Source organism: Seriola lalandi, unplaced genomic scaffold (genome assembly GCF_002814215.2).
Source record: "Seriola lalandi dorsalis isolate HSWRI2012SDOR001 ecotype SW California unplaced genomic scaffold, Sedor1 jcf7180002052929, whole genome shotgun sequence".
NCBI classification, from domain to species: Eukaryota; Metazoa; Chordata; class Actinopteri; order Carangiformes; family Carangidae; genus Seriola; species Seriola lalandi.
Genome location: NW_019523482.1, coordinates 970 through 20,095, shown reverse-complemented (window position 1 = coordinate 20,095; position 19,126 = coordinate 970). Strand labels below are relative to the sequence as shown.

General features: G+C 40.0%; 2 protein-coding genes across 5 annotated transcripts; both read left to right on the top strand.

Annotated features, from left to right (window-relative positions):
- Window positions 1-2: 2 nt before the first annotated feature.
- jagn1a (jagunal homolog 1a) lies at window positions 3-2,345 on the top strand. Its single transcript, XM_023400705.2, has 3 exons — window positions 3-84; window positions 841-941; window positions 1,060-2,345. Exons 2-3 carry the CDS (start codon window positions 853-855, stop codon window positions 1,520-1,522), a joined length of 552 nt encoding a protein of 183 aa, XP_023256473.1. The 5' UTR covers window positions 3-84; window positions 841-852; the 3' UTR covers window positions 1,523-2,345.
- An 85-nt stretch (window positions 2,346-2,430) lies between these two features.
- On the top strand, window positions 2,431-18,550 carry tfg (trafficking from ER to golgi regulator). Of its 4 annotated transcripts, none has more exons than XM_023400720.2 (8): window positions 2,431-2,579; window positions 4,707-4,920; window positions 5,155-5,238; window positions 8,041-8,187; window positions 9,065-9,232; window positions 10,512-10,655; window positions 17,110-17,187; window positions 17,297-18,550. In XM_023400720.2, the coding sequence occupies exons 2-8, from the start codon at window positions 4,737-4,739 to the stop codon at window positions 17,695-17,697; spliced, it is 1,206 nt and encodes a 401-aa protein (XP_023256488.1). In that variant the 5' UTR covers window positions 2,431-2,579; window positions 4,707-4,736; the 3' UTR covers window positions 17,698-18,550. The 4 variants fall into 4 exon arrangements, with proteins under 4 accessions (XP_023256488.1, XP_023256487.1, XP_023256486.1 ...); XM_023400719.2 differs by having other exon boundaries at window positions 17,294-18,550; XM_023400718.2 differs by having other exon boundaries at window positions 17,110-17,202.
- Window positions 18,551-19,126: the final 576 nt, after the last annotated feature.

The window sequence follows — 19,126 nt, the reverse complement described above, 5'->3', positions numbered from 1 at the left end:
GCTACAATCCATTTGTTACATCTTTTGTGAGATCAGTGGAAATTTAAACAACGGATTTGATCAGACGTAAGGAAACACGCAGCGGTAAGATTTGTATGTAATCTATATTTCGCAGCGTCGTGTTTAGTGTCATACTCTCTTGTAATTTCTTATGATAAAACGACGCTAACCCTAACAAAAACAGTACGTATTATAGGTAAATATGCTGAATTGGGTTATTTAGCAACAGCAGCTAACGCACCAACCTACTTATAACCTGTCTAACGGCCCAAATAATCCGGGTGAAATTAGTCATTTTCAGTTTGTATCACACTTAACACCTTGGTGTCAGAATCAGACAACAGTCTGGTTTATTATGGACGATTTTGTGTCATTATTTACTTGATTTTCTCGACTCTGATAGCATCTTTTTTTGTCTTGCAACATTTGAACTATGGGTCTTCTCATACTTTGACAAAAGCAGGTTAAAAGTTTCAAACAATTAGTTAATTTTTCAATTAAATGACTTACTGAAAAACAACTGGCAGCTATTTTGTTAAATGATTAATCATCTAACTCATTTTTCAAGCAAAAAAGACAAAGGTGGTGAGCATTTGGTGCTTTTCTGTCTCATGTTATAGTAAATGAAACATTATTGAATATTTTCATGTTTTGGTTTTGAACTGCTGACAAAACAAACAATATGAGACATCACTCTGCGCTTTAGAAAATTGTGATAGGCATTTTTCACTATTTCCTGATAGAGACAACATAATTGAAAAATGTAAATAATTGTTAGTAGCAGCTCATGTTCTGTCAGGTTTTGGCTTCTGAAATAGGATGGTTTTTGTGTGTCAGTAGGTTTCTCTCAACATGACATCACGTGTAGGTCCTAGAGCTGAGGGTACCAATGGTACTCACTTTAAACACAGAGAAAAGGTGGCGCCACACTACCAAATGAGGCAAGTAAATTTGATCTGTTTCTGATGTTGCTCATTAAATGTAAATTTTATCTACAAATAGCAGATATATGTTCAAGGATTTCCAACACACCCTGACATTCTGCTTTCTATTTTGCAGTGCTTCTCTGAAGTCAGAGGTGCGGAAGTTAAACTTGGTCCACCTTCTGATCTGGCTGCTGGTTGCTGCACAGGTGACTGTCAGCCACCTCAACCTAGTGTCACATGACACAGTGTCCATGCCATACCAGTGGGAGTACCCCTACTTGCTCAGTCTCCTTCCTCTGCTCTGCAGCAGTCTGTCACTTCCAAAGAACAATATCAGTTACCTGGTCATATCCATGATCAGCGCAGGGCTGTTCACTGTAGCACCTCTTATTTATGGTGGAATGGAGATGTTTCCTGTAGCACAGCAGCTCTACCGCCATGGAAAGGCCTACCGCTTCATTTTTGGCTTTTCTGCAGTGACAGTTATGTACCTCATCATGGTGGTTGCTGTTCAAGTGCACGCCTGGCAGTTATATTACATGAAAAAACTGTTAGACTCATGGTTCAGTGCCACAGAGGAGAAGAAGAAGAAATAATGGAGTGAAGAAAGCTGTGACTGGGCAGAACTGTGTTTTTTAATTTAAAAATTAGTTATGAGACTTATTCATGTCTATTTATTCAGTTATCAATATCAAAACATACCGTAGAAACCAGTGTTCTCTCACAGATAGATATAAGATGGAGTAAGATGTATAATTTATGCTGAAACCTGTTTTTTTTGTTGTTGTCACAATTATTGACAAGTGTCATTGGAATTCAATTACCTTGCACCCTCTCCATCACTGAGTCTGGGCTGCTGCTTTTCTCCAAACAGAAAAAGAAGTCATTTAAGACCACATCATTGTTGTCATCCCTATAAAGATGTTGCCATGATTTGAACAGAAGAGATGTAGAGGTGTTTATACTCATAAAACAGAGTGAAGGCATGAACTGTTCCAACATATACAGTCCTGTGCAAAAATTTTAACCTCCTCTGATGTTTAGATTCTTATCCATCATGCAGTACCACCAGGGAGGTGTCTATAAGGTGTCACAACAGATGGTATGGCCCTCACAGTGGCCTGATCTCAACATTATCCAGTCAGTCTGTTTTTAAAAACATCCTAACTTTATTTTTAATGCCTAAAACTATTGCACAGTTCTGTAAAGTTTTCTCAGAAAATGCCACTGTATGTTTTTAGGAAGTTTCCATTGCTGCAGGTGTCCTGATTTTTTTCTCCTTCATTAAATCTACCTCTTACAATGTCAGTTATGTTTTCAGTTATTTTTGTTCAGCATCAGAAAGCCAGTGTATTCAGCCTGTGCACATGGATAACATATGTATTGTAAACCAAATAAAATTAAACGAATGCTCTTCAACTTTTGATGACTGGTGTTTGTTTGTTATCTTTATAATTAGGTGTGTCAGTCACACCGCACTTTGGTCAGATGGTGTGCGGCTGCGCACAGTGAATGCCACGTACTGGCTGACGTTGACAGTCTGGAGGACACTTCCTGATGCTGGCCCGGGTCTGGCTAGGCTAGCTAACAGATTTGATTTTCACGGTTAGGGGAAACCTGTGAAATACAGCGTGGTCAAGTCGTCTGATTCAGGTAAAAGGCTTTCTTGGGTTTGGGTCCTAGCTGTATCATCATTTAGTTTTAACCACACAGCGGTTACTATGCTATCACTGTTTGACTGGTATGATGCTAACTAGCAAGCGAAGTAGCTAGTGTTAGCTGACTAATGTAATGAGCTAACGCTAAGCTAACTCGCCCAAACAGGTGCAGACTGATTTATGGGAAGTTAGCTACAAAAAGATGCGTAGCTATTTACTCTTATTTAAAGGACTGAGAAGTTGAAACATTAGTTCGTTAACAATATGTTGGCTTACTTAGCCTTTAATGCCTATTAAAAGCAGCTATTATAAGTTAACCAGGAAATCGCTTTTTGCCGTCCTACTTCTAAAAAGTGAAATTAAGGCATACAGTTTACTCTTAACTCATGCAATTCCACTATGATAGATTAAACATATTGTTGCCTTTTAGTCAGGATACCTGGTTCATATTGTGAACAGTGTTACTGTAGTGGTGAGGCGGCCTAGTAGATGTTAGCAGTTAGGAGGGGACTGCTGTTTATGGGCCACTGACAGATGACTCTGCGATTGAGCGTCTTTCACAAACAGCGTTAGCTAAGTTGCGTTTTAATGACATTTAAATGTTAAGTGTGTAAGAGTCAGTATCGGTAGATACTCGTTTGTTGTTGTTCTCATTTAATATAAGTGTATGCTAAACGTTAGCCACCAGACAATCCCTAGCATCCAGCCAATTATTCATCTGGCTAGGACAGGCAAAGCCGCAGCATTTCTGGAATTAAATTCACAGTAGTAAATTGTCCAGCCTAGATCATGGGCAGGTAACATCGTAATTAATCCAGCTGGTGACTACACACAATCAATGAGAGACATGTTAAATTATCACAGACTAAAAATGTAGGTCTCAGATTGCATACCAAACAAATTCTGGTAGTTTCACCTATCTGGCATACAAATGATCACATTACATTCTTGTAAAGGATACACTCAACTTGGTTGAAAGCTTTGACTCTCTTTATCTAACTGGTTGTTATTTGGGTCAAAGTCTGTAAGGAGATCTACAATAGCACAGAATAGGTTTAGCCACCTCACAGGGTGGTGTTTGACCCTTAGACTCTGCAGTTAAATTGAAACTGTGTGATATTGTTACTGATGGAGACTGACTGATTAAATCCTTAGAGTGAAGTGCAGCTCGCTCTTTCATTTTTTAAATGTCACAAGGTGCCTTCAAGGAAGACAATAAAGATCAGTCCAGAGGATTTGCTAATTTCATCATAATCTCATTGTTGTTAAAGAAACAACCACAATTTAATCATGAAAAACGACTCTCACAGCAACCACATCCCCTGACCTGTTAACCTACTTACACAGACCAAGGCCTCAATGTGACTATAATGACAAATACATGTAGCTGTTATTAATTTATTTCTAATTTTGTGTGATGATGTAGTGCACTTGGATAAATCAGGCTATTAGAGTAGATGAATTGTCTGTTTATTTTGTCCAAGTTCTGTAAAGCATAAAGACACACCAGGATAACATAACATGGCAGCTCCATGTAAACTAACGTAACATCAATATTTATGATTCCTAAAGATCTCTAAGGTTAACTTATAATACATGCAATACATCAGTTTCTTTTTCCTAAAGATTAGTGCATCAACAGCAAATTAAAATTTAATGAAAACTCATAGTGGGATGGGTGTTACCCAGCATTGTATTGTGTCATATTGTCCGTAGTGTCCAGCAGACAACTTTGAGAAGTCCCATGTCATGCAGTATTTGCAGTTACTGAACCTCTTCTGTGCATGTTTGACACTAATAGAGTACCACATTGACAACATGTTTCATTCTAAAGGTAGATGTACATATAAAGATAAATAATTGACGTCTTTAAATACTGAGCCGATTGATTGTTATTATTTTTTAATCTTAATATTACTTTGTATTTATTTATTATTTTTTTTCTGTTTTTAATCGGCATGTGGTGAAATTAAAATCAACCGCTGCTTATTTTGTTATACTACAGAAGTAAAACTGAAATGGCCTCTAACTGACAGTGAGAAAGACTGAAGGAAAGCTGGGGCAATAGGCTTGTTGTTTAGTTGGTTGTTTTTCAAACTACCTCTCCTCCTATTCTGTTAAGTGGTGGGAGCAGAACAGGTCGGACGGCACCATGAACGGCCAGCTGGACCTGAGTGGCAAGCTGATCATCAAAGCCCAGTTGGGTGACGACATCAGACGCATCCCTATCCATAATGAAGACATCACTTACGATGAGTTGGTGCTGATGATGCAGCGTGTCTTTAGGGGCAAGCTGCAGAGTAACGACGAGGTTACCATAAAATACAAGGATGAAGGTGAGTCAGGACACTGGCCCTTTGTAAATGTTGACAATATGTTTTTTCTCAGCCCAGCTTATTTATTGTAAACTAATATATAGTGTATGATGTATTTGAACACTTGACAGCGTAAATCCAATAAGCAAATGAAGTCATTGTTTGTTTGTTTTTGTTTTGTTTTTTTGTTTTGTTTTTTTTGGATAGAGGTAATTTTCAGTACAATACATCATCTGGTCTCTTATACTTTTGTAGATGATGACCTCATCACCATCTTCGACAGCTCTGACCTCTCCTTCGCCATCCAGTGCAGTAGAATACTCAAACTGACTTTGTTTGGTAAGATATTTAAGCATTTCCTTTCTGTTGCCCCTTCATAAGCATACACAGTCGTGCAAGTGAGGAATATAAACTGTAAGTCTGTAGATGTTGAAAGTATTTAATCACGTGACAGTGTTGATAGTGTTGTGAACTGTAAACCAAGAATGTTCCACATCAGCTGTTACAGCAGCCAGTCACTGGAGGGCAGTCCAGTTTCATTTTTTGGCACAACAAACCTCACCTCCTCAATGTCCTTACAAAAGTTGTCTGCACTCCCATCTGACTAATTTTGGGTGGAATTTCTGTGTGTCTTTTAGCACTGGCTCAGCAAACAAACAGTGTGACAGGCAGTAGATATACTGACAAAAGATCTTTGTGCCAGTTATACCAGTTCCTAGTCTTAATTTTAAATATGTGTCAACCAAGCTAAATCCACAGTCATTCAGTAGGCCTTCAGGTTTATGACATAGAAGAATTAATCACATTAGCCAAACAGCCAGTAGGCCTCACCCTAACAAGTCAGTTGAGACCTGTTTTTGCCAACATGTTCCATAAAATTGTGTTCAATTTTTCAGTTTTTACAGGACTGATTACATACAGTGCATTGCTTGATCAAGAGTATGATTTTGATAATTACATAGGAATAAAAAATGTGATTGCACTTAAAACCAGGAGTCCAGTAACTATAGGGTAAAATAGCCCTTTTACAGACATAAACGACTAATACCTATAAAAAAGCTCTCACTCAGTTCAACTGGTTTTAAAATGTAATCTATTAGTCTTTTTTTTCAACATGCTTTAAGGATAAAAGATTTTCACTTAACAGAAAAATATGTGCATTCAATTAAAGAAGGCAGACACACAAAGTTAATGCTGAAGAATATGGCATGTCATTAATTGAATTGCACTGATCAAATATGCCATCTGGGATTGTTTTGTTTCACTATATGGTTACCACATGATTTTAATCTGTAAATGTCAAAATACAACTTGATGCTTTCACTGCTGATATCTCCTGGCAGGCCACTTCTACATTACACATGTTTTTGTTAATGCTCATGAATTATTCTATTTCCTGTAAATGTTCTTCATTTAAAGGCAGTATTACGTCCCAGTGTTTAGCTGTTGGATAGACAAAATGGTGTTTCGGGGCTTTGTCCTTTCTGCAAGGGCATAAAGTTGTGGTGGAGATTTACCTGTATGGGAATATAGACATAAACGAAGCCCAACTTTACAAGTCTACAGAATATTGCTGTCAGCTGTGAAACAAAACACGTCTCAAAACCATAACACACCATGGCATCATGGAAATTTAATAATAGAATTTGTAATGACAACATGATGTTGTTTCTTTTGCTCTGCTCCGAGTCAGTCTGTTCTCCTGTTGCTGCTATTATTAGCCAGGGGGCTGTAAGATATATTTTTCTTCTTTTTAAAAAAGTATTTTACTTCCTCCCAATCAAAACTGAGTCTTGGCTCATCATCACATGGCATGACCTCACGTGGAAATGATATCCTCAGACATGTGTCGAGATTCAAAGAAAGCAAGTGTAGCTGGATTCTCATAGCAGCCCGTGTTTCAGCTCAGTACCTCATGACCCCATGGATCTCTGTTTAACATTATCAGCTCAAACAGAGAAACTTATGTGAGAAAAGAATGTCTGGGGATCTGTATTCTCACATTCATTCTTCAGCAATAGAAATTTCACTCCTTAATCAATTTGGAACAGGAAAGTAAAGGTTGGAAGTAGTTGGAGCAGCCAACATGGTACAGGTCAGGTATGGCTGAAGATTGTGAAGAAGTTTTTCTTGTACATGATTGCTTTAATTTTATTTCATAAAATAAGATAAGATATGCACTGAAGTATGTTGTCCTGTTAAAAATGACATAACATTAAGTAAAATCACCACATGTAGGCTGACAGTTGGACGATAAACCAGTGCCCTCGTGCCCAGTGTTCTCAGCTCCATTGTTAGTTAAATGCCTAGCTGGCAGGGTGTGGTGAGCCTGGCTGCTGTTGTGAATGGCTTTGTGAAGTCAGCCATGTGATAGATGATCCCTGTTATCCCAGGTTTTCAGAATGAGGAGCTAACAGAATTTGGACAGATCATCATTCATAATGTGCACATACTTAGTGTTGAATTAACAGCTTTTCCAGACCAGTGAACTGCAGAAGGTTTTACATTAAACAGACGTTGCTGTATGTTACAGCACTGTTTTTTTTCTTTTCTGACTAATGAGCTACTTTAAGACTGTCCACTGACCCATTAATCATTATTTACCAGAACATATTTCCAGTAGTTGACGTGCCTCTCCATGGTAGCAGTATATTGTCAGTTTTTAGGCTCATACAAACAAGTCAGTCTATATGTCCAGTACTCTCAGGGTTTCTCTGGGTGTGAGGCTCTGCTGGGTGGTATTCCTACCACATTTTATTTGATTTACTATCTGCTAGGCTGCATTTTGTACAGTCTTACCCAGATATTCCAGGGAGCTCATGGTTGTTACTCAGTTGGAGACTGTGATCTATGTCAACAAGCAGTTCAGACAAAATTGTCCCAAGTAGGAAACAGTTGTATTAAATGCGATTCAGATTCAGTGATGCACAAATATTCCCCATTAATAAAGGTATGAACTAGAGGAGTGTTGTATTCTGTAAAAGCAATCAAGACTCAGGTGCTATCGATCATCCTCCTTAAGGTCTAACACACAAAAGGAGATTTAGAAATGACTTTGCTCAAACATATTCTCCAAATTAATATTAAGGATTTGTCTGATTTGCTCACATGGTTCCCCTCCCTCCATCTTACTGTCCGCAGTGAATGGTCAGCCACGGCCTTTGGAGTCCAGTCAGGTGAAGTACCTGCGCAGGGAGCTCATTGAGCTCAGGAATAAAGTCAACAACCTCCTGGATAGCCTGGAGCCCCCCACAGAGCCTGGCCTGGCTGCTACAGCACCGGACAGTGGTAAGTACTTTACACATTGCAGTTTCTTGCAACATTTGCAGTCTTTCCTACAGTATGTGTGTGTGCGCGCACAACTGCTCTTTGAATTGTTTTAACATGAGAACTCGTAACTTCTACCGATTGATGAGAAGCACAATACAAGACACGATTAACCTGCTGGGTCCACAACAAGCATTATGCCCCATTAGGTACTGGCAGATGTGCACAAACACAGCCAACTGTGATTTGATTTATTTTCTTTTTTTCATTGTAAACTTTGTGTTAAGTCTCTTAATCCTGCTGAGGAGCACTGCACGGCCTCCTTAACAAGTAACACTTGTTCATCTTCCACATGCTCACTGTCAGACTTGTAAGATCTGTATCCCACATGGACACAGGCACCAGACTGAGACAGTTTATGAGACTTAATCATTGTTTGTCATGTTTTAATATTAAGATTTGTATGGAATTGTATGCTACAATTCTATCTTTAATTTTATACTTCATACAGCTCAGTCCAGTTTGATTGTGGCCATCCACCCACACATGCATGGCTCAAACAAAAATACACCATTCCCTTGTCATCATGACTGACCAAAGCATTAATTTGAGGGACATGTGCTGTCACATTACAGTATGATTATAGGCATTGTAGGCTGCTGTATTAAAATGTTTTTCGTGTTTTTTGCCACCATCTGTGAGCTGTAACTTTAAGCAATTTTTTCATTTATAAACAGGCATTTGTTCCGTGTACTACATGTTTTTGTTGATGGTGTAACAAGAAGTCTCTTTATAAGTAACATGAAATGGTACATACATGAATTGCATTATTGCAACATTTTCTCTGCTGTTTCTTTTTTTTTTTTTTTTTTGAACATTTCTCTACCTGTATTTCTAGAATCAGTGGATGTACGTGAAGGTAAAGTTGTGGCAGCAGACCCCACAGTGAAACAGGCAACTCCAGTCAGTGCAGCTAGCATGTCAGCCTTCGACCCATTAAAAAACCAGGACGAGGTCAGCAAGAATGTCATCTCTGCTTTCGGCCTGAGCGAGGACCAGGCCCAAGGTATTGCATAACTTCAGAAATTAAAGGTGCTATCTTTATATACAGTCGTAAAAAACTAAGTGTACCCAATGGAAATTGTTGACTTTTTCAACATATTTGAAAAAGTTGGAAGTGCAGGTGGAACCTTTCTTATTTAAACCTCTGACATCTAGGGTCTGGTGTTCTCTTTTGCTGTTGAAGTGTGTGGTATCATCATGCCAAGATCTAAAGAACCCTCTAAGGCCTTCAGGAAAAAAAAGTCTGGCAAGGCATTTAAAAAGATCTGCAAATTATTTTAAATAAATCATTCTATTGTATGTGTAATCATATACAAGTGGCATAGATTTCAAATGTCAATATGTCAATTTGTCCAGGATTTGGGTAAATTCAGCCCAAGGGCCAACAGTATGATGCAAAAAGAAGTCTCCAAGACCCCCACAATTTAAATTGCAGTTTGACACCAATAGTTGAAAGAGTTACCAGCAGGAACTCTCGCAACTGTTGGTGTCAAAGTGCATGCGTCAGAAAGACATTGCACAAATTTGAACTGTACAGGAGGCGTGCCAGGAGAAAGTCATAGCCGTCCAAAAAGAACATTAGAGCAGGACTACAGTTTGCCAATGAACATATAGCTAAAGACCAGGCAAGACCTTTTGGAATAATGTGCTCTGGACAGAGGAATCAAAGATAGTTGTTTGGCCACAGTAACAGCAGTTCCTGCCTCAGGAACTGGGCAGCTTGCAGTCACTGATTCAACTCTGAATTCTGCGTCATAGCGAAGATTGCTTGAAGATAATGTGATGCCATCTGTCCAAAGTTGAAGTTGAATCAGAAGTGGCCCTTTAAACAGGACAATAATCCTGAGCACACAATCAAATCCACCCAGGAATAGCTCAAAAAGAAGAAATAAAGGGTTATGTAATGGCCTGATCAAAGCTCAGATTTGAATTCTATTGAAATGCTCTGTGGGGATTTGAAATCGGCAATACTACCGTCTGAGGCCAAGGGTCTGCTTACTTTTCCACAGGGAAATATTACATCTGTTAATATTTTTGTTGAATAAGTGAATGAAAAAGCTAATTTTCCTTGTGGTTTTGTTCAAGTATATCACCTTTATCTATAGGCACTGTATCAAAGAGGATCAACTGTTTGCTTATTCATGTATGTTCAAAAAGTCAACAGTTTCCATAGGGTGTCCTCATTCATTTACATGACTGTATTGTTTAGTTTCAATGAATAGCTGTCATAAAGCGTTCATAGCCACACTTCAAATCTGTCTCCCTCTGTGTTACCTGAGTAGCTCCCCCAGCGGTTGCTGCAGAGGAGCGCTCAGGGACCCCTGACAGCATCGCCTCCTCCTCGTCTGCGGCCCCTCAGCCAGGAGTGCCCCCCCAACAGGCTCCTTATCCTGGAGTACAGCAGGGACCCGCAGCTGGCATGGATGGTGAGACACATGCACACACAGATGTCCTCAGAAAGACGTCTTACATAACAGAGCATATAGGTGTTAGGGTTAGTCAGATATGTGTGTGTGTGTAAGAAAGTATGCAGAAAGGCGTAATGTCATAATGACCACAGGGAATCGGAGACCCTGCAGTGTGGGTGGTTAAGCAGTTACTTATGTTTTACAGTTGTGCTGTTGTATTGGATAAACATCCCATATTACCACCAAAGTAGCCTCATTAAATATGACCCCCTGTTGAGCAAGACAGTTTGAACATGTTGCCCTAAAATACCGATCCAGGATTATTTGTTTTCCAAAGAATAGTTCTGCCTGGGATCTTGTAAACCTATGTTTGGAGGCCTAGAAATATATCCCATGGTAACATTTAGCTGGTCTTACTTGGTTCGCAGGCCAGATTGTTTATCTCTTAAACACTGCATTAGTAGTATTGGTTCTTGCAGTATATTTATACTATATTGTTCATAGTTCAGTCCTGTCTAAACTGTAAATATACTGGCTTCATTCTTTCGTTCTTTCTTTCTTTCTTTCTTTCTTTCTTTCTTGGCCTACTTTTATTCATGTGTAATTTAGTTACTTGATAGATTGGTATCAGAGTACAACAGACAATATTATAAGACTATACTGCCATTGTTTAGTGAGCTGTGTTGATCAGATTAAACTTACCTTCTTTTGATTTCTCTTTGGAATACAGAAAGTATCACTTTCATCCCGCCAGTTATCCTTAGTTGATTAAATTAAGTGGAATATACAAAGAAATTGAGAAAATGCTGCATTAATCAGAAGATCAAATTGAGGTTAAATCATTCATGGGAAGAATATATGCTCAGGATCTTTGTTAACCAATTTATACTGACAGATGTTTGCAGCCTACAGATCACACAGTGGCATGTACTGTAATCTTATTACCTTTTTTGGTAATCAAATTCATTCTTGTTGATGCAGCAAGTTTTATTAAATGAGAACTTAGCCTTGACTCTCACCATGGTTGAGTCTTAATCAACACTATGTAAACATGGAGTATCCATGGAATTAGCATTTATCTTACTCAGAGCAGACCTTATCACAGCTCTCCCCCATGTGCAATTTTTAACACTGAAGTGTTGGATCTGAACCAAAGCCGTAGATAAATGAATAAAGGATCAGGCAGTATTGGCAAAAACAAACAGGGCTTATTTTACTTAATTTTCTCAGCACAGTGCCTCTCTGGGATGCAGCTCGGGGGGGCTGGATCTTCTGTGCCAATGTGCCATAGCTTTTTTTTTTTCCCCCTTTCCCAAGCTTCTCACTTAACTTTAGGGAATTCTCTGGATTGTTTTCTGTTTTGTTGTTAAGAAAGGCCCAAGCAGGTGCAGCCATAAAGGTGAAGCCTCTTGTATTGTTTACCACATTGCTATAAGCAGATTAGATTGTTTTCAGCCTGTGGTTTGGCCCAGATGAATGTGGAAGCCACTGGAGCAAAAAAAGATGCCTCATGTTGCACCCTCTGAGAGCCCTCTGCTCTGAGAGCAGTCACACCTGCAACACGGAAAATGAACAGAACTGGTGGTTTGTGGTTTGGCCATGATTGTATTGGGCCTGTCCATAGGGCTAAATAAGAGTTTGGTTGGTCCAGAAGGAAGCCTTACTCAGTCACAGGGTTAGCCAGCGACACAACATGTTGCACACAAACATCCAGCTCAACAGAAAACTGTTCATGGTTCTCTTTTCCTTCCATAACACGAGGACAGGGAGAAGCCAACAGACTTTGTTGTCTAATAGGCAACTTGTTTTTTCTGATTTGATGTTTGATTCTGATGTGGTGATGGGGCCATGTCATCGTGGAGGTCTGACAATCAGTCCAAGCTCTGCATGGGTTTAAAATTGGCAGCCTGGCTTAGCTTACTGCAAGGAATGACAGGACATGTTTTTGTGGAATTGTTATTACTGAGTAATAGTTTCAAGTTGCTCATTACACTGCATTTCGATTGCTCTGTGATGATTGTGTATAAGTTCTCATCATGTCTTTTTTTATATTATAAACTGAACTTATGATCTTCAATAATAAAAATATGCAGGATTTGGAAGAAAATAAACAAATAGGATTCCAAATTGGTGTCAGGCAGATCTTTATTTTTATAGTCACAATAACCTGTAAACTACCAGATAATTTAAGGCAAATGCACAGGACACGCCTATCATAAACCTAGATCAGTTGTAAGGTCATAACACAGTCTGATTCGATTGAAAATGCGTGAAAACTTTTTACCAAGCGGGCAGAGAAGTTGAAATAAATCACAGAAAAAAATAAAGCTGTCCTGAGCCGACCTGGGCCGATTTCAGGAGTCAGTTTTAGGAATTGCAGTTTATCTTTCATTGATATCATAGGATAGGTTTTTGAACCAGGACCTTCAGTATTTGGATCAGGTAGCTTGTGAAAAATACCATGTTTCATCATAAGGCTACTGCTGTTAGTGTAATATGTCGGATACATATTTGATACGTATATACATACACAATCGGTATCAGCAGATTTCCAGTGATAAAGGAGAAGGATGAAGATAGGGGCCAAAGAAACACTTGATCAGGAAACCCCAAGATAAATAGCTGAAACATTCAGCTTCTGCAAGTGGTAGTGCAAATGAAAACTTCACCCAACCTACTGACTTCAGAATCACTGTCTTGTATGAACAAGTTATTGTAACAATATCCCCATGTTATAATAATAGTAATGTTAAATGACATCCAGTTTATTGTAAGTAAAACAAATACATTTGGAACAGGACAGGTAGTGTAGATGAAGGGGTTCTTGATCCCATCTGATGGTTCTGGAAGATCTTGATGACTGGATGTTGGAAGCTAGGTGTGAGTATTAAGTAGGCTGACCGGCCATTAGTGTAGGACACGCATTCAACAGAAGAATCAGGTGTTAACCATTCTGAAGTTAAGCAAGTTAACTTTGACCTCCCTGTTAAGGGAGACAACTAAAAAGGAAATATACCCACTGACATAAATAATATATTTTTACTACACATTGGCAGCTTTGGTTAGTTACCGTCTCTTAATCTTATGGCCGGTTGTTGGATACGTCCAAGCCCAGCAGTGGATAATGAACACTTTGTCCTCCCTGTATCGTTCCCCTCTTACAGTTTCCCTTCTTCTCTTTTCTTACTCCTAAGGCTGCAGATGGTTGGCACACAAACACATTAAACTAGATCCTGCCCAGCCTCCCCTCCCAGTCAACCCTTTCCTCATGCTTTTTCCTTGCATTATTCCTGTCTCATGTTGCAGACTGTTTGTCAGTATGACATCCTCAAGGCAAATCAGAACAGCCAGTCGATACACAAGAATTTATAAAAGGGAATGCCAGCACATGAGATTAGACACCAGCTGAGCATTTGTGGCCTTTTAAAGGTAGCCTTAAGCTCACTTGTAATGTACTTAGATTACTTGTTACCCTAAGAATGTCGCTAACAAGATCCACAGGCATATGGTAAAGATTTCAAACCATTGTCTCTCAGATGATGATAGACCCCTTGGCAATAATTTACATCTGTGCAGGAACAAAACTGTAAACGTGTGTATGAAGCAGCAACTGAGACATTCGCATGAGGCTCTTTATCAGATGGGCAGATGTGCGTTCGGTGTGAAATGTTTATTTTAAAATAGGACCATATTCTCATGACTCTCTCTGAAGGCATGCATGGAGGTCAGCAGAGCTACAGCCAAATGCTTCTTTTGTTTCAGTGAACATCATTCTCCAAACTTGGGGATTTATTTCCTGGAGCAAGGCTACACTGTCTTAAGCGAGCCCCCAGTCAAATATCTTTGTCCCCAATAGCTGACCTCTTGGCCGTGCTGGAATCAACTGAATTCCCAGGCCAAAGAGGTCTAACAGCCACACATCCTTCCATCACTCTTACATAACAGTCATGATGGATTACAGACTGGGGAGAACAGGAGACAAGCCAGTTTCACACACATGCCTTTTCACACAATAAAGAGCATGTTAAAGGTGCTGTCAGTGAGATAACAGATGGTTGCCGCATCACTTTAGTGCTTATAAAAAGGCACCAAACAGGTTCACTGTTTCTAGCTAAATATTTAGTTGTCAAGTGTCTCCCCAAGCAGTGAAAAGTAATATGACTTGTTTTCTGCCACAGTGAGCCTTAGCTGCCTGGACTATACAGAAAATAAACTGAGTCAAAACATTGTGACCAACGCTGCCTAATAAGCTGTTGGTCCTTCGCGTCTTGCCAAAACAGCTCCAACCCATTGAGACATGGACGCTACAAGACCTCTGAAAGTGTACTATGTTATCTGGCTCCGGTATGTTAGCAGCAGATCCTTGAAGTCCTGAAAGTTGCTAGGTGGAGCCGCCATGAATTGGGCTGGTTCCAGCACATCCCTCAACTCCCTGTTGCAGGGTTTGTCCCTCCCATCCTCATGAGCCTTGTTGTTTTGGAGATGCTCCAACCCAGTCTTCTGGCCATAGCGATATGACCTTTGTCAAAGTAGCTCAGGTCTTTGCACCTGCCCATTTGTACCATTTCCAACATGTTGACTGTGAGAACCAACTGTTCACTTACCATCTAATATACCCCAGACCTTGACATGCAGCATTCTTATGAGATAATCACTGTTATTTGCTTCATCTGTGAGTGGTCATAATGTTTTGGCTCCTTGGTGTATATTTATTTCAATGTGCCAACATTAAGTGAATTCTCTTGTACTGTCCGTGCTGCGTAGAATGGTTTGAATTATGAACCACTGGATACAAAGTAAGGACGGAATAATTTAATAGGAGTTCATAGTCTTTCAGCTTTGCTCTGTTTTACTCTCAAAAACTGAATGTTGCCACAATATCAGCCCCCCCAAAGAGTGGAAAATCAGCACCAGTTTTACCAGCGCTTGAAAAATCAGTGAACCCGGATCCAGTCCTTTTTCATTATGCCCTCTCTCTTTGTACTTTTCATGTGTCGTCACTCCCATTTATATGCCAGGCAGGAGATTTGGGAGTAAGATTTAGGCCTTGTTAAGGAGGAACACTAGTTTGCCAGGTCTTTGCATGTTTGCTGAAAATTCTGGCATTCAATGGAAAACTTGATGAGCAAATTTGAAAAAAACAATGAAAATAAGTTTCATGTTTTTGAAACAAAAACGTTGTGCAATGGCATCACTGTCAAGCAAAAGACTGATTACAGTCATGCCATTGAGATGTGGTTAATATGTTTAACTGTTGCTTCAGGCTTCTTGGATATTCAGAGGCCTTTTTAAAGAAATACTATTTAAAGTACATGACTGAGACGACTGAAGTTGTAGAGATGATGATGACTATCCTCCACATGTGCACGTAGGCAGTGCGGATTGGTGAAATCATAGTTTATAAAAGTGCAACAGGAAGCCACTGTCTGAAGACTTAGACATGTCTGGTGCTGCAGAGGACAAACTCTTGTCTTGATGCAGGAAAATATGCCTCTGTTGTGAATGTCTGTCCTATAGGACCTCAGTAGTTGATACATGTGTCAGCGACAATGTAAGGAGAGGTTGTATGTATGTTTACATCTGCTCAGGCACCTGCATGCTGCTCTGTAGCTCAGAGCCCATTCTTACTGTAGCATGCCGTAAAGATTTCTGTGGGCACCAGACTTTTGGCAACAAATACTTATATCAAAGTGGTTGCAGCTGTTTTTGTTGAAGCACTTGTGTGTTATTCTCTCCAGATGCACAGGTATGTCTGTGAATATACAAGCCTCACTTTACACTTAGTCACTTCAAGTGTCTTGGGTGAACTTGACAGTGATCTGATCTCAAAAAAGCAAAGTGTAAATGAAACCCAAAAAGCATTCATTATTTATTTGCTGTTCGATTGCATTCCTGCCAGATGTTGAAACGGGGTAAAATGCATCCATCTCTCCAAGACGCATACGTAGTCTTTACTCCTCCCAACTGTAACTATGTAAGTAAAGCGTCTATGGAAGTGGCCTCTACAGAGCTAGAGGATACTTGTGATAATGGCAACTACAGTTACACTGAAATCACACTAAGATTAGCCATCTAAAAGCTGCTTCAGAATTCAACACATGCAATCATTGAGAAGGCGCACTGAGCTGTTGAAGCATTCATCTGATCCCTGAGAGCCTGTGAAGGCTTGTAGTCCACTAATGGGAGTCATGTAGGATGTGTTTGGCTAACTAGCTAAGATGCAAGACAGCCTCAGGTGCATTACCACTACCCACTGGAGTGGAGTAGCACTGAATGATGAACTGGCCTTGATGAACCAAGATGGATTACATTCAGATTTTTCATTTGGCCAATGGAGACTCATATGTGTCACTAAGTGTAAATGAAAAGTGCATTAAATCACATCTGCATCTCGGATGTAATGGATGATGAAAATATTTTTTCTTGCTTTTTTATTCTTGTGTATTGATGATACTTGTTTTTGTCTCTTCAGGTCAGGTGTACCAGCAGTACCAGGCTCCAGGTGGATACCCGCCTCAGCAACCAGGTGCCCCACCACAGCAGCAGTACGGTATGCAGTACCCTGGTAAGAGTAAAAATGGTCAAGATTTAAAAAGGTGACCCTCTGTCTTCTCCAGAGTGAATAAGAGAGACTTCTCTCTCCCTCCCTCTCTCAGCAGGATACAGCCCTCAGCCCGGGGCCCCTCAGCCTGGCCCACCACAGCCTCAGCAGCAGCAGTTTCAGAACTATGCGCCTCCCTCCTCCCAGGCTCCTGCCCCTGGCCCGGCCCCAGCCCCAGGCTTCCAAGGTGGCCAGCAGCAGCCTCATCCATCTCAGGGAGCCCAGCAGTATCCACCAGGAGCCTTCCCTCCCCAAAACTATACCTCCCAGGCCTCCCAGCCCGCTAACTACAGCCTGCCGCCCAGCTCCCAGCCTGGCTCAGGGTATCAGCCCCGCCCAGCATATACTGCACCTCCAGGCAGCACCGTCACCCCTCCGCCAGGAGCTGCTAACCCGTATGCCCGCAACCGCCCCCCTTACGGCCAAGGCTACACTCAGCCAGGCCCTGGATACCGGTAAAAGGAGGACAGCTGATGTTACTGATCCTCACACATCCCCAAACCCCCCTACCCTCTATGTGGCTCCAGCTGTTTGGAATGGGTGCAGGAAACATGGTTTACTGCTCTACACCCCCACCCTTTCCCCCCTCCTCCCCTCTCGTACAAATATCAAGTCCAAATATGAAACAAGCAACCCCCTGCCCCAGTCTGATGGTTTGTGTTTGTATGCTGTCTCTTCAACACACCACTCTGTTCTGGCCCTGCTGTATGTTCCCTGGTCTTATTTTCCCTTCTTCTTCCTGTCACCACCACTTGTCTGCTCTGGCCTCTTGTACCTGTCATTGTAAACATGTAACCTGTCTGTATGCACACACCTGGGAGACCAAAACAGGCTGTTGCACAAACTGTATTGTTCTTTCCGTGGTAACACTTCATTTTGCGAGTGAGATCAGCATCCACATTCTGCATTTGTGACAAACATCTCAGCCGGTTGTGTTGAGTACTGTGCATAGATGCATTTATAAGACACTAAATGAAATGTTACCCCTTTGTCGTTTTGTTTTGTTTTTTTTTTTCTTTATTTGATCAATTTTACCACCATGTCGGTATTAATGATGTGTCAATGAAACTGACCCGTGTTGGGAACACTAGCTAAGTGACGGCTTGTGGGAGGTGTAGATCCCAGTGTAATGAAGAAGGTTTCTTTTGTTTAGCTTGTTATATCACCTCCAGTACAGCTTGCTATTCCTCTCTTTTTCTCTTATCACCGGTTTTTACTAATATCAAATCAAATTCCACCTTTAAATGAGATTAGTTGTTTATGTATAAACTGTAACATTTTTTTCTTGAACCTAATAAATGATTGAGACCCAGCTGGAGTCCTTTTTTTAATTTCTTTGTTTTGTGTTGCTCTTCGCCAGGGGCCAAACATCATACTATAGTAAGACAAAAAAAAAAAAAAAACATAGAAAAGTTATTTTAAGACAAAAAGTCATAAGGCAATAAAACACCATAAAATAGTGACAAAAAAAGTCATAGAGCAAGACAAAAGAAAAAAGTCATACTCGAGTGAGGCATAAAAAGGTGATAGTACAGTGAGGTAAAAAAAAAAAAAGTCATAGTATACTAAGTCATAAAAAGTCACTGTATAGTAAGGCATAAAAACGTCATAAAAACGTCATAGTATAGTAAGGCATAAAAAGTCATAGAAAACGTCATAGTATTGTAAGGCATAAAAAGGCATAGAAACGTCATAGTATAGTAAGGCATAAAAAGTCATAAAAACATCACAATAAAGTAAGGCATAAAAATTCATAAAAACGTCATAGTATAGTAAGGCATAAAAAGTCATAAAAAAGTCATAGTATAGTAAGGCATAAAAAGTCATAAAAATGTCATAGTGAAGTAAAGCATAAAAATGTCAGAGTAAGGCATAAAAACGTCATAGT

Excerpts from the sequence above, each read along its gene's own strand:
- tfg (XM_023400717.2), top strand. The coding sequence starts at position 4,737 with ATGAACGGCCAGCTGGACCTGAGTGGCAAGCTGATCATCAAAGCCCAG. Across the intron at positions 8,188-9,064 it reads TGCTACAGCACCGGACAGTG|AATCAGTGGATGTACGTGAA; the intron begins GTAAGTACTTTA and ends CTGTATTTCTAG. Across the intron at positions 10,656-17,109 it reads ACCCGCAGCTGGCATGGATG|GTCAGGTGTACCAGCAGTAC; the intron begins GTGAGACACATG and ends TTGTCTCTTCAG.
- jagn1a (XM_023400705.2), top strand. The coding sequence starts at position 853 with ATGACATCACGTGTAGGTCCTAGAGCTGAGGGTACCAATGGTACTCAC. Across the intron at positions 942-1,059 it reads GCGCCACACTACCAAATGAG|TGCTTCTCTGAAGTCAGAGG; the intron begins GCAAGTAAATTT and ends TCTATTTTGCAG.